Here is a 15,635-nt window from a genome sequence, read left to right on the forward strand (position 1 = left end):
TTTACCAGAAAAAAAACCTCAAGATGGAACCATCATCAGTTCTCAAACCTACCTTTTTACTTTTTCTGTGACAACACTTCCAAAGTGGTTACTTTAACATCGGAGTGGAGGTTTATGTACCAAATCCACTCCGTGGTCACGGGGCCAAAACTTGCACCACTAACAAGGCAAGGTGCTTCCGCTGCAGTGAAACTCACGAGAGTTCAGAATGCACAAATGAGATCAGGTGTGCAAACTGCAAGGGAGAGCACTTATCCTCATCAAAATCCTGTCCTGCTTTTGATCGGTGAACCAAAATATACTGAACAACAAGAGTTCCTGTGACATTGAATTAGATTTAATGCAAATCTGAAACAATTTCGGCTTGCAACAGATAAAACACTCCTGTAAGTGTTCAAATGGTTTAATTTGCCATACTGACTTCGGAAAATGCATGATTTCATTAAAAAACATGAACATGCTATAATGTCAATTTACAAATCAATAGCGTGTGTGTCCACCTCTAGTTGCGATGCAAGCAACACATCTTCGTCCCATGGAATGGACCAGGCGTCGCACAAATCCCTGTGGATATCTGTCCATATCTGCTGGAGCATGTTTCGAAGTTCCTGGAGTGTTTGTGGAACATGTGGTTGACGTCGAAGGCGCCGATCCATCTCATCCCACATGTGCTCGATTGGTGAGAGATCAGGGGAGCCAGCCGGCCAGAGAATGACATTCACGTTGTTTTGTTGAAGAGAATCCTTAACAAGTCGAGCAATATGAGGCCGGGCGTTGTCATGTTGAAAGGTAATGCCTGGGCCATGACGACGCAAAAACGGTAGAACAACAGGGCCGATGATCTCGTCGCGGTAGCACTGTCCATTGATATTTCCCTCTACCACTATCAAACGGGTCCCCTGTCTTGCTGTAATCCCACCCCATACCATAACGCTGCCGCCCCCGAACCGATCTTCTTCCATGACACAATGATTGACGTAACGTTCACCTCGACGTCACTACACTGGAAACCGTTCATCACTGTGACTAAGGTGAAAACGAGACTCGTCAGTGAATAGAACTTGTCCTCACTGCATGGCCGTCCAGGGTAGACGCTGTCTGCACCACTTTAGACGTGCTTGACGGTGTTTTCCTGTCAAAATGGGACGTCTGGCGGGTCTTCTGGCGACAATCCCTGCACATCTGAGGCGACGACGTACAGTTTGTGAAGATATTCGTCGAAGGCCATGGATGCTTCTTGCAGTCAATGTTGCTGGCTGGAATCGATTTCGTAGGTGTGTTGTTCGAATCCAGTTGTCTGGTCTCTGACTACATTCGTCTGTTGCCAACGTTGCCATAAACACAAAATGGTGTTTCTGTTGACGTTAAATTGTATTGCAACATCGCGTTGACTCGATCCTGCTTCAAGCATACCAATGGCTCACAGACGCTCATTTTCGGACAGGCGTGGCATTTCGTTATGTTGAATAATTGCGTAATTTTGTTGTTTTTTATGAGTGTTTGTTGACTTTGCATTAAATCTTATTCAATGTCACAGGAACTTTTGTTGTTCAGTAGATAGTGTAAATGCCACAATGATGTATCAAGGATCGCGAAGAAGATATTGACAGTAGCGCTTGGAGTTTATTCAACAGACCTATGAAAACAGCACTGCTTTATCCTTTTACCTGACTCAGTCAAAGCTCACTTTTTACCTCTCCTGGCGGCCATTATGCAACGGCCATCTTATACACAACCTCTGAAGTACGGCAACTAGTAGACCCCTCTCCCCAGATGTATCCTACATGATATAACATACTCTCATTAAGTAAATGCTGCTCTTCCTGCAGAACGGCAACTAGTAGACCCCTCTCCCCAGATGTATCCTACATGATATAACATACTCTCATTATGTAAATGCTGCTCTTCCTGCAGAACGGCAACTAGTAGACCCCTCTCCCCAGATGTATCCTACATGATATAACATACTCTCATTATGTAAATGCTGCTCTTCCTGCAGAACGGCAACTAGTAGACCCCTCTCCCCAGATGTATCCTACATGATATAACATACTCTCATTATGTAAATGCTGCTCTTCCTGCAGAACGGCAACTAGTAGACCCCTCTCCCCAGATGTATCCTACATGATATAACATACTCTCATTATGTAAATGCTGCTCTTCCTGCAGTACGGCAACTAGTAAACCCTCTCCCCAGATGTATCCTACATGATATAACATACTCTCATTATGTAAATGCTGCTCTTCCTGCAGAACGGCAACTACTAGACCCCTCTCCCCAGATGTATCCTACATGATATAACATACTCTCATTATGTAAATGCTGCTCTTCCTGCAGAACGGCAACTAGTAGACCCCTCTCCCCAGATGTATCCTACATGATATAACATACTCTCATTATGTAAATGCTGCTCTTTCTCAGCGTCACGGCTACCGAGCTGAGACAAAGAGACCCAACCATCATAAAGTAATGAGGGTCCAATAAAACAATGCTCCACCAAACCTCACTGGAAGTCGTACTACAGACGTTTAATGTCAATTCACACAAACTTTTCATGACGATAACATTTTCCAGCATCATTCAGGTATACCCTTTACACCATCGCAAAAGATTCCGTAGAAGCCAATGGTTGTATTAATACGATGGAACGGATTGATCACAACGGCACTCATATTTTCCAACAAAATCACATCTGAAAATGAGACATCAGCAAGTACATATCATAAATCGTCACGATATCAAAATGCTCTCCTTGTTTCTACTTCCATTCTCATCTTAACATGGGTTCTCCTTTGGTCAAAAGTTTGTTCCCTCTCTAATGGGTGTGTTATGCGTTGCACACGAGTGGCGAAATGGTGCACACCCGTGTTCAACGCGTTGCAGACGCGTTGCACACCCTCTAGAATCTTCTCTCTATGAAACATGATTAAAAGGTTATTGTTGCAATAAATAAAATATTCTCTTCTTCATTAACGGTACCCATAAAAGAGAGATGCGATGATGATATCCTCAAAAATGAGTGCTGTGTGTATCAATTAGAATTGAACTAAAGGGTTTGGCAGTGACACTATGGTCTTATATAAATTCGGCTACCGTTAACAAACCATTTAATCGACTTAATCGAATTAATTTAAGTATTTAACTAACACTTATGACAAACACAGGATCTATTTTTATTATATTAAAAAGTGCAGAACATTAAAAAGGTCAAAAAGTCGGCGTGAGAGCACACATAGACGGCATTTAGGAGCCTTCTCCTACTCCAACATTCGTGACCAACTCGTGTTATTCCGGGACAAGCCGAATAGCAACTCGTGCCCCTCTCATGGCCATTGTGGCGACCGGGTTCCGTCTTGGCGCAAACGGGTATACCTAAAACAATTGTCAACTCGTTGCTTAATGGTTCACATATATTTCACCATATATTATATATATTGCAGATGCAATTTAAAGAACATCTGGACATGAGGAATTATACAGTATGATTGAACACATTTAACTCTGTCTTGGGTATATTTATAAATGCAAGACATGTGTAAAATCAAAAATTATTTCTTAGGGGTTCTTTGACGAAGAACTTGAAATCATACGCGCATTCTGATTGGTTTGTCGTATTTTCGCACATAACATTCATCGATAGGGGGACGAGTCTTCTTGCAGGTTACGGAAAGGGGCGAGTGGTGACGAATGACCATTGAACGACCATTTCCGACGTGTCCGATTACACGCAGAGAGGTACCGTATGGAGTAAACTATATTGGTCAACTGGTTAAACCGTGGGACAACCCCAAACTGTCATAATAATATTGGTATCGAAAACGGGTTTGATCACTTTACAGTTCATGATGGCACGGGTGGCCCAGTCGTCTAAGGCGCCGCAATTCGCTGTGCAGAGTTGCGTCCCTTGTGCACGCCAGAAACCTATGATTGTGGGTTCGAATCCCGGTTCGCCCCGATTATGTTTCTAGGTTTGTCAGCACCATAACCGTGCTCGTAGGTTTCACCGAAGTGGTAAATGTCTGAGTTCTGCATCACTTCGGGATTTCCTCCTTTTTTCTTCAGCGAAATAAAAAATGCATCTTGGCATAGACAGGTTTACAATTGTATTATGTAAGAATCATGTGTTCCGTCACTTCAGACGTGTCGTATTTTTGTAGGAGGAAAGCCTGAAGAAACCCATGGACACGGGTATACTGCTGGCAAATCACGGATACCAATCAGGACGCTCATGGATTCGAACCTACGATAAACGAATCCTGGTACGATCAAGGAACATAACTCTGCTCAGCTATTTTAGGCGATATAAACCCCTGGATCACTCGTGACCTGCAGATTTTATAACCACAAATGAGATCGTCTTGGGTTTGGCGTACCTCTAGCGCGCCATGTTTAATATAAAAAAAAAATAAATGAATAAAGATAGGAAGACACCTTTAAATGTTTTCTAGATAATTAATAATTTTCACATGCACACACGTACACACTTTAACCAATTCCGCCACGGTAAGATATATCGCCTTGATGGCAGATGAATATATTATTAAAAGAAACGTCCTGTCCTCTATAAAACCTTTATCTCATGTGTCGCCCATCATTGTGTAACACACAACCCAGCTCAATTTACCGAGTACAATACAAACCATATATTGACGCTGGTTGAAGGAATCCTCTTTAACAATAGAGAATAGTAAAGCCACGCGATGAAGCAGCCAGCACACACTGAAATGATATGGATTTCTTCTCTCTTCCGCTACGGAGACGTATAATTTTGTCATCGATTGTAAACCTTGGCGTGTTTACTTGTTGCCAAGCCAACACAACCCTCTCCGTCACTTCCGGCACTGACGGACATTTTGCACAGGACAAAATGGTGACATCTTGGATAATAACATTTCTTTTATTCTATATACAAGGTAAGCTCTTGAAATATTGTGATACAAAAGTCAGTGTATATTCCGAGAAATATGTTGGTAATAGATTATCCAATCCTGGCGTCGAGGTAATGGGGTAGATCCATGGCGATCCCGGGTGAACGCTGGGTGGGTATCTGACGAGGAAGTCATCGATTGCGTGCCTGACTGATTTAGCTTGTGTAACAACACTAACGATAACAGGTTGGCGGCTTGGTGTTATAGTTTTGCTGCAATTTAAGGGACATTTTAAGGTTACTGGGAGATATTGTCATTGGGTAGTATATTTCTGTAAAGGGTAGATATTAAAATTCCTTTCGACCTAGATGACTCATGATTGCAATGATGTTAATACCCCTTGAAGTCGCCTGCCAGTTAAACGACGTTTCGCTTTCGTTGATAATTGTATAGGTAACAGGTGAGGTGAAATGGGGTTTAACGTCGCGTCCAAGATTGCCACGTGCATGTACGTGTGTGTGTTTGTGTGGCTGCTTGTACTAGTCCAGACTAATGCCGATTTATAGTGCTAGCTCACTGAGATACCATGCCGGAGTTTAACATGGATACCCCACTCAGAAACAGTAAACTGACTCCGAGCCGACAAGTCCTTGTTTCAAACCCCTTAATGCCGAGCGCCAGACAGGGTAACAACAAGTTCCATCTTTTAATGTCTTTTGGTATGACGCGGCCGGGGATCGAACCCCGGACCTTCCGCTCTCCGGGCGGACGCTCTACCACTAGACCACGGAGGCGATCTCATGTGTTTGTGATCTATTGCAAAGAAAAACATCAGTCTGCACGTAAAGTAAAACGCTCAGTGTGTTGTAAGCTGTTTCGTAAAGAACAAGGTGGGCTTAGGGATCTTTACGGTCCACTAGCTCTACATAATTTGGGGAACTTAACCTTTAGAACTTGTCATGATTGTTATCAGATATGTTTATATGTATGAGAACTTGACTTCATTTCGACACTAACTCGTTTTGGACATGTTTGTTTGTTGTTTATAACCGCACTCAGCAATATTCCAGCTATATGACGGCGGTATGTAAATAGTCGAGTCTGGACCAGACAACCAGTGATTGACATCACAAGCATCGATTTACGCAATTGGGATACGATGACATGCATCAACCAAGTCAGCGAGCCTGACCACCCGATCCCGTTAGTCGACTCCTATGACCATCTTCCCGAGGCAAAGGAGTTAACTGACTATAAAAGTCCAGTTTCCACCCTTGTCGAACTAGGATGGTAATATGGAGTTACGTTTTGTCTGGACTAACGAGTCTATGCATAGTCCAATCAAAATCGCGCGCCGAAATCAAAATCCTGTTCGTAAACTGTCGTGCAGATTCCTGTCGATTGCAGGATTTGCAAAGCATGTGCATCGCTAATTCGTTGTCGGCAGATATTTTTCAAATCCTTTCATGTTTTTAATCAAGGTTCTCACTTGATTTGATGCATTTCGTGTTGTAAGAATTGTTTTATCACAATATAGATCTTGATTATCGATGAGATCGTCCTGACTGGGCGCCACCATTTTGTTTGAAACAAACGCAAGTGATACGAAAGGTGGAATCTGATTGGTCCATAGAAGAGGCTTTGAAGGGACATAATTGGTAATAGCCATTGGTGGCGTAACGATCGAGCCCAGTAATTCCAGCCTAGTTTGGCAAGGGTGGAAACTGGACTTTTAAAGTCAGTTAACTCCCTTGCCTCGGGAAGATGCTTACGACAAGCATAGTCGCCTTTTACGGCAAGCATGGGTTGCGGAAGACCTATTCTACTCCGGATCTTCACGGGTCCTATGTCAATATGGCATTTAATTACTGACGAGCAGTGTACGCTATGAAGCGTCCAGTAGTACACGTACATGTCCTTAACGATGTCAGGATGTGGTGACGCTCATCCGTGTTGTATAACAGAAGCAAATAGATATGTAGGGTCAAGATACGAGGAACTGATTTAATTTTACGCCGCTTTTTGCAATATTCCAGCAATATCACGGCGGGGGACACCAGAAATGGGCTTCACACATTGTACCCATATCGGGAATCGAACCCGGGTCTTCCGCGTGACGAGCGAACGCTTTTAACACTAGGCTACCCGACCGCCTCTGATCAGATATTGAACAATATATATATTCATGCTTAGATGTCCTCTTTGCGTGTACTTTGTTTAATTCATAAAACGATCTACCTTCAGTTGCTGGCGATCTATAGTTCTTTTTTTATAATGTATTGTCCCGTCTATTAATGTATATTTATGGTTCCATGCTAGTTTAGCATAAATACTAATCTGTGATACGTCTAGTTATTTTACTGTCCCTTGTTGAAACGTTTTTTTAGTTTTTATGTATAACCTTTGAAAGTCACGATATGGCTGAAATATTGCCGATGTGAAATAAAATCTTAACTCACTCACTCACTCACTAATTCATAAAACAAGTTTAAATTGAAGCACCGTACAATGTATGTACTTTTCACCTACAAAGACATTGGGTCGCACGGTTTCCCCTTTGGCAGAGTTGCGTCCCTTGGGCACGCCAGAAACCTATGATCCTGGGTTCGAATAACTGTTAAACCGATTACGTTTCTCGTGTTTTTAGGTTTGGCACCATACTCCAGCTCGTAGGTTTCACCAAAGTGGTAAACGTCTGAGACCTGCTTGGGGCTTTCCTCCCACATCAAACTGTCATGCCGTGATGTAACTGGAATACTGTTCGAGGCGGCGTTAAACCCAACCCACTCACTCACTCACTAATAGCAACGGGCACGGGTGGTTCTGTCGTCTGAGGCGCCAGGCAATTCAATGTGCAGTGTTGCGTCCCTCAGTCGTTCCAGGAAACGGTTACTATGGGTACGAATCCTAAAACTCGCCCGATTATGTTACCATGATTATCAGCACCATAACGTGCTCGTGGGTTTTACGGGGGCACGGGCGGCCCAGTCGTCTAAGGCGCCGCGATTCGCTGTGCAGTGTTGCGTCCCTTGGGCACGCCAGAAACCTATTATTGTTGGTTCGAATCCCGGTTCGCCCCGATTATGTTTCTAGGTTTGTCAGCACCATACCCGTGCTCGTGGGTTTCACCGAAGTGGTAAACGTTTGAGACCTGCATCACTTCGGGCTTTCCTCCCACATTATGCTGACGCCGTGATATAACTGGAAAACTGTTAAAAGCGGCGTTAAACCAAACTCACTCACTCACTCACTCGTAGGTTCACCGTATGATGTCACAGTATTGTTCAATGCGGCGTTAAAGTTTAAACCCAATTCTCTCACTTGGTACCAGATGAAAATTGATAAATCTAGAATTATGAGTCTTTCTATTTTACGACTTTGCGCGGCCTCGGGGGATTTAGGTAGCTGTGCATTGTGGTAGTTGTCGTTGACGTAGTTGGAGAAGTATGTGTGGAAAGTGCTGTGTTAGGGTTGGCTTCTAATAAACTGTATTTGATGTCAGTCTAAAGTGACCATGACCATACACGGCTGATCATTTCGTTAAAACCAACGTCACGGTGCTGGCATGAATCGTAATCACGGCCAGTCTTGGATCCTGACCCACGACCAGGGGCTCCTGGCGCGGCTAAGGGACGCAACTCCGTACAGCGAGTTCCTGCATCTTAGAGGACTGTGGTACCCTTTCCCCAAAGTTTATTTCTTTTCAAAAATGAAGCTGTACGGTTATCTCTATCGACCTGCAAGTACTGCAGTATATTGACGTATTCCATAGCATGAGAGGCTCGCTTTTAGTTTTATGTTGATCTCCAGTTGACTGAACATTGTAGAGTATTACATTATTCATGGCACGGCTACGCTGACAAAGACAAGTCTGTTTGTCAACACACACACACACACATCAGCATTCATTTCATACTTGATATATGGACACAATGCCATACAATCGGTCTCACTGACAACTGTGGATTGCCCAGCAACCTGCTTTCGACCTGTTTAGAGTCTCTGTGTTATACTGGACAGTTGTACCATGAAACATATTGTCAAAGGTTGTGTATAGAATCTGAGAACAAAGCTTGTCGTTGGTCGGTGAACAAATGGACGAACATAATGTCCCGCCTGGTGTAGCCCTGCGGTTAAAGTGTTCGCGAACCAAAGACCCAGGTTCGATTCCCTACATGGGTACAATATGTGAAGCTCATTTCTTGTGTCCCCCGTCGTGATATTGTTAGAATAATGCTAAAAGCGGCGTAAAACTATACTCACTCACTCGTCTCGCCTGGATGCATGACATAGTTACATGCAAACGTAACCATTTATTTGTCATAATGGGATTACCTAGAAACATAATACTTCTTCTTTTTCATTTTGTGTTTTAAAAAGTCAAACATACAGCATATGAACAAATATATATCATGACTTTTTGAAAAGTTTGTTTAATCCACATTGTTCACACGACGTTATATATCTTTTGAATGAGTGAGTGAGTTGGGTTTAACGCCGCTTTTTCCAGTTATATCACGGCGTGTCAGCTTAATATGGAAGGAAAGCCAGAAGTGGTGCAGGTCTCAGACGTTTACCGCCTCGGTGAAACCCACGAGCATGGGCATGGTGCTGATAAACCTAGAAACATAATCGGGGCAACTCTGCACCATTGAATCGCGGCGCCTTAGACGACTGGGCCACCCCTGCCCTTAAATATCTTTTGAAATAGTAACACCGGACAAATAGACATTTGTGTGAGGTAACGATAGAATGTCATTTTGAACTAGACAGTACGATCTATAGCATTTCAAATGAAGACCTACAGTCCCACCTGGGGAGTACAGCGGCTCTACAGCGGATGGATTGCTTACTTCCTGTGGCACCACACCTGACTGATCTCACGCATGCGCAATCAGTGACTGAATTGTCTCCGCGAATCGATCTGACGGGGAGGCAGCTCCTGGGACGAAGCTAGTGTTCAGCCATTGTATCAGCTGCTCGACTAACGACTACACTAAATTCATTAATATTGCACGCCGTTTGGTTTGTACCTGCGTGCCGGTACAATGAGCTGTTAATGGTACAAGGTGTCCACATGCAGAGGGTGTATCGCAAGCCTTCAGCTATCCTGTCAGATATGTCAGTGTCGGGTACAGGGGTGGCCCAGCTGTCTAAGTCGCCGAATTCGCTGTGCAGAGTTGCGCCCCTCGGTCGTGCCATAAACGTGAACGTGGGTTCGAATCCCGGTTCGCCCGATTATGTTTCGAGGTTTGTCAGCACCATACCCGTGCTCATGGGTTTCACTAAAGTGGGAACGTCTGAGACCTGCACCACTTCGGGCTATCCTCCCACACTAAGCTGACACGACGTTATATAACGTTCGAATCCCGGTTCGCCCCGATTATGTTTCTAGGTTTGTCAGGACTGAAGTAGTAAACGTCTGAGACCTGCATCACTTCGGGCTTTCTCCCACGTTAAGCTGACACGCCGTGATATAACTGGAATAATGTTAAAAGCGGCGTTTAACTCGACTCATCGTTATATAACTGAAATACCGTTCAAAGCGTTAAACCGAACTCACTCTGTCTCTGGTCTGCCAGACGGTGAATCGTCACACAGTGCGTGAAATATCTGCATCAGATGTGACACCGTGTTGACATGGAGTGAGTGAGTGAGTGAGTTGGGATTAACGCCGCTTTTAACAGTATTTCAGTTATATCACGGCGTGTCAGCTTATTGTGGGAGGAAAGCCCGAAGTGATGCAGGGAATTAAATGACAATAAAAGTCCGATGGAAACTGGACTTTTACAGTCAGTTAACGCCCTTGCCTCGGGAAGATGAGTGTGAGTCTAGATCTAGATCTTGTTTTACTACAGAAACATGCAAGAAATGCCTGACAGTATCTTAAACAATGAACCAAACCACAACGACATTGAACCACAAAGGTTTTTGCAGCTCGCTTGTATTTGTATGATGTTATACTTGATCAGAAAGGTCATACAATTGAAGAGGAAAGAAATAACACATACAACAGACACCATGTTCAATTGTATACTGTTTAACGCCGCACTCGGCATCATTCCAGCTATATCATTAGATAGTGTATATAGTCCAGGCTGGACCAGACAAAGATTACCAATGGTTGATGGCGTGGGGGCGGTCCATTTGTAACATCAGTTTGAGTCAGCCCAAAAGCCTGCCAAAACATTCACAAACACGTTATATAACCCATTAATGAACTTTGCTTTAACAATCAGATCAACATGTTATCATGGTAGTCAATGTGCTGACAAAATGTCATCAGATGTAAACAGAGGACGGGTGACCACCCCAAGAACGATTCCACCCCCCTATCACCACCCCAACCCTCTGGGTCCACCACTGCTAATGTGAAGGACAATGGCACCCTGAACAATAACGCTATTAATCCCTTATAATAACATCGAATTGCTGTATCACCATATAACACAGCACTGCGGTATTATTATATACTACGTCAATCTTTCCTTCCAGACCTCGTCCTGGGTCTTGGCGAGGAGTCATGCTTCTCCAAGATAAAGGGACATTCCTACAACTGTGAGTATGGCTGCTGCGGCAGCACCAACGACCAGAAATGTTGTGACCCACTTTCCATGATAGTCGGCATCGGCATCGGGTGCGTCATCCTTGTTGCCACCATCATCGCAATCATCGTCTGCTGCATCAAACAGCAGACACGCAACAGGCGCCGTCTCCAGCCCAGACAGAACGAACAGGTCACCATTGTGTCACAAGCGAGTAAGTACCAAACATGCAGATTGGTAGTGACGGTACTATACATTATTAGCACCAGTGAACTATAAATAAGGATTCAAGACTAAAAGCGAAAATCGGAAGCCATTTCGTGACGGCCCACACCTTGAAGTACCTGATTTCGTTTTCAATCTGTCCCTGGTTCCACAAAGTGACCTTAACGCTAGACTATCGTGAATCACATTCGTCACCACTCGCCCCTTTCGGTATTCGGCTTGTCCCGGATTAACACGAGTTGGTCAGGAATGTCGTGAATCAGTGTTAAAGAAAGGAAGATACGATCGTCTTACCGCTAAGACCTCTTTGTGGAACGGGCCCCTGATTCCGTATTCAGAGATTTCGCCGTACATCAATGTTTTGCGTTAACCTTTGTTATTTTTCATCACAATATTTTATTACAATCGAGAGTACAGTTCTGGGTCGCGTTCCACAAAGCGCTCGAAGCGCAAAGTCGATCGTAACTCCAATACTTTAACATAGACTTATGACAGTCGTAGCCCTACGATGGCTTTGTGGAACTGGGCCCAGGGTCTTTTGTTGCCGACACATCTCATCACGGATACGAATATCAAAGGTGTACAGGGTTCAGGAAAATCGCCAGTCTCGGCAAATTTGATTCAAGTAATTCTAACGTTGTCTAGTCTGCCTGCTATCGCAAATTATATAATGCTTCTCGGTTTAACAATTCATGATTATCCGGATTACATGGAAACAACGTGCCAATTTCACTTGTACTAAGCACATGGTCTTCATTGGAACCCGTACGAGAACACAGGTGTAAGCTTCCTTTAATTTGGTCCAAGACGCCCGTAGGTCGGTGTCCCACCCGATTGGGATCTGCGTTTCTCAGCAGCATATCCGTTCACGTCAGTCAGTCGTAGTCAGTTTACTGTGGGGTGGGGTATTCATCTGACATCTAAACACACACACACACACACAGAGAGAGAGAGAGAGAGAGAGAGAGAGAGAGAGAGAGAGAGAGAGAGAGAGAGAGATATGCTTGCACGTCGATATATAAGTGCAACAATCTTGAACTCCACGTGATACCTCACCGCAACTAAGACGCCATGATATGTTGATATGTAACTCAGGTACTCAATCACATAACAGGGGATCTTCAAACACTGGAAACAACACATACATCAATATGCCATCAATCCTGAAACACAGATATGCCAAAATGTACCTGATTTGTGCAATGGTATGTCTTTATAAACCATTGACGGGATGTATCCTCTCGTGGGTAACTGAAGAGAGATGGATTGATCAACCCATCTTGTTGTCAATTCCCTTTCCTCAAGTTTATGAACACGAGTAGCCCAGTCGTCTAAGACTTCACAATTCGTTTTACAGAGTTGCGTCCCTTTGAAACACCAGAAACCTATTTTCTTTGGTTCGAATCCCGGTTCGCCCCGATTATGTTTCTAGGTTTGTCTGCACCATATCCGCGCTCGTGGGTTTCACCGAAGTGGTAAACGTCTGAGAGATGCATCACTCCGGGCTTTCCTCCCACATTAAGGTGACACAATATGATATAACTGGAATACTGTTCTAAGCGGCGTTAAACCCAACTCAATCACTTAAGTCTTATTTCTAGTACTGCTAGTGGGGGCGTCATAGTAAGATTTGGGCTATTTCTGCTTGAACCAACAAAGCAAACAAGAAGCCGTTGCTATCAACCAGTTAGCGTTTAACTCTCATGGGTTAATGTAGGTTCGTTCTATCACTGTTACGCAATCAGATTCAGAAGTTTGTTCATTGTCATGGTAACGACATGTCAGATTGTGCAGTCAATCCGGGTCACTTAAACAAAACATAGTAAATACTACTTTCGTAAAATCGATGAAGAATTATAGCAGAAATCGATAATTAGGTCGGCGTATCGTGTACGGTATCATAAAAAATCAAATTCTATATGATTTTATATGTTTAAGTTTACCTGGAATAAAATACCAATTAATTTATTTTTTTTAAATCGCAAAGCATCGACACCCCTTTGCTTGTACATCAGCCGGTGAAGGGCAAGATGTCTTAACTGACTGTATGACACTTGTTGCAGAAGGCCCACCCGCCTACCCGGGACACCCCTACGCGGATTACTACAGTGACGGCTACAAGGGACCGATTCCACGCCCACCCCCGGGGTACCAGCCTAACCCCAACTACCCCCCTCCGATGTACGTCCCCCCGGATCAACAACTTCTCTATGGCGGCCAGGGAGGGAAGGTCCAGCCCCTTGCTGATTCGGGGGTGACCCCTCCACCTCCCTACACTTCAAACTGAAGCCCCAGATCACCATCTTCGACCAACGTAAACATCAAAATGTTTCGGATTTGAGAATTTAACGATTTGTAGGAGATGATGGATTTTTGTCACGATTTATTAAAAAAAAATGTAAATAATTTAAAATGCCCATTTATCATTAGTCTGGACAATGAGTTAAATAACTTCATGTTAGAAGTTTTTGAAAACCTGATATTGAACCTGCTAAAATTTTATATATAAAATTTTTAAAAAACCATCGAAAACTAAAACAAATTTAATATCCTTTCCGACAAATTGCTGATTATTTAAACTGCTGTATTGGGAAACTACTTATATTTCAGGTGTCTTTGCCTACCGGGGCCTTCAGATGTATATTTTTATGAGATTATGTACATTTTTCTTGCTTTTAAGTAGTACAATTATGTGTTTATCCTTTTGTATATATGATACATTGTTTGTGAACCTTTTTTCAAATGTGACTTGAAAACTGCTGTTTTGTATGTTCTAAAACTTTAATTCAACTTTCAATAGTATGTCGTGAGTTTCAAATGTGACCATGTACAATTTCACTTAAACGTTTCCTGTAATAAAGACCGTACCCGAGACAATGGTGTGATAGGCCATCCAGATGATTTTGATCTCATTTCTGCTATGTTGAATTCTCGGCATTCGATCTAGACCGGGCGAATCGAAGCTGATCAATTATTTATTTTCAAAATGACAATTGCATGTATTGATTCTTCCTTTAGAACGAAACATTTGATCTATATTTCTACCGAGAAATCTACATGCTTTGTTAAAGAGAGTGTGTATACAGCCATGCGATGATTGCCAGTATAAAAGTAACCAATAGAAAGCGTGTGTTGATATTGCGAGCTTATATCCCGGAACCCGTCTCGTGATCACGTATATCCGGAGATCAGGATTGGCTGCTTTGTGCTTCGCCGTCGGGCGGAACAAAGGATCAACGATCAATCTATACCCCAATTACCATCCGGTATATCAACTTGTGGAATATTTTAATTGGGAAGCTGAATGCAGGAATATAAAACATTTTGATACAGTAAATGGTCGACTGCTAGGTTAAGGTAGGGGTCGATATTTGAAAATATTTATTTGAAAAATATCATCTGTTTCCGAATATGCTGGAACATTTTACCCCGAAAGTAAACCGGACATGTTGGATGTGCTATATTAAATAATTGTTTGGCTCCTAATTTCAAATACAAAAATGTATGCTAAGCAGCATTGACAGAAAATATAATCTGTCTCCAGCGAAAATCCTAGTCCCAATGGTCTGTCTCTGAGCTTAATTGAAACTGCTTGGATCACTATGGGAATGAGATGAGGGTGGGTGAGAGGATGGCGTTGGTATTTAGCTGGTATCGGGTGATGAATTGGTAAATTCAGGAATAGAGTTTAGTTGTAAGGGCCGTTCAAAAATTATGAAAACGGGTATCAAAATTAGAATTTTAGAATGTATTTCTTAGTTTGGGTGGAAAAATATTTAATGTATTTTAATTTCATTTGAGTATTTATTGAACATGCTCCCTCAGCCTCACAAAGGTAGGGACTGATCATCGAACACCAGCACTCGAGTAACCATCAGGGAGCCAGTATGTCGATCACAAGGCCATGAAAATGTGGACAAAGTCCTGAGATGATCGATGGGGCAACGTCCACTTGTTTCCGTACAGATACTCGATACAACATCCACGGGTGTATTT

At 43.1% G+C, this 15,635-nt stretch overlaps 1 protein-coding gene across 1 annotated transcript; it reads left to right on the plus strand.

The window, feature by feature from the left end:
* The first annotated feature begins 4,842 nt into the window (after positions 1 to 4,842).
* LOC139445808 (uncharacterized) lies at positions 4,843 to 14,975 on the plus strand. Its single transcript, XM_071227035.1, has 3 exons — positions 4,843 to 4,914; positions 11,365 to 11,628; positions 13,703 to 14,975. The coding sequence occupies exons 1-3, from the start codon at positions 4,869 to 4,871 to the stop codon at positions 13,924 to 13,926; spliced, it is 534 nt and encodes a 177-aa protein (XP_071083136.1). The 5' UTR covers positions 4,843 to 4,868; the 3' UTR covers positions 13,927 to 14,975.
* Positions 14,976 to 15,635: the final 660 nt, after the last annotated feature.

Source organism: Haliotis cracherodii, unplaced genomic scaffold (assembly GCF_022045235.1).
Source record: "Haliotis cracherodii isolate W230 unplaced genomic scaffold, xgHalCrac1.p SCAF_6, whole genome shotgun sequence".
NCBI classification, from domain to species: Eukaryota; Metazoa; Mollusca; class Gastropoda; order Lepetellida; family Haliotidae; genus Haliotis; species Haliotis cracherodii.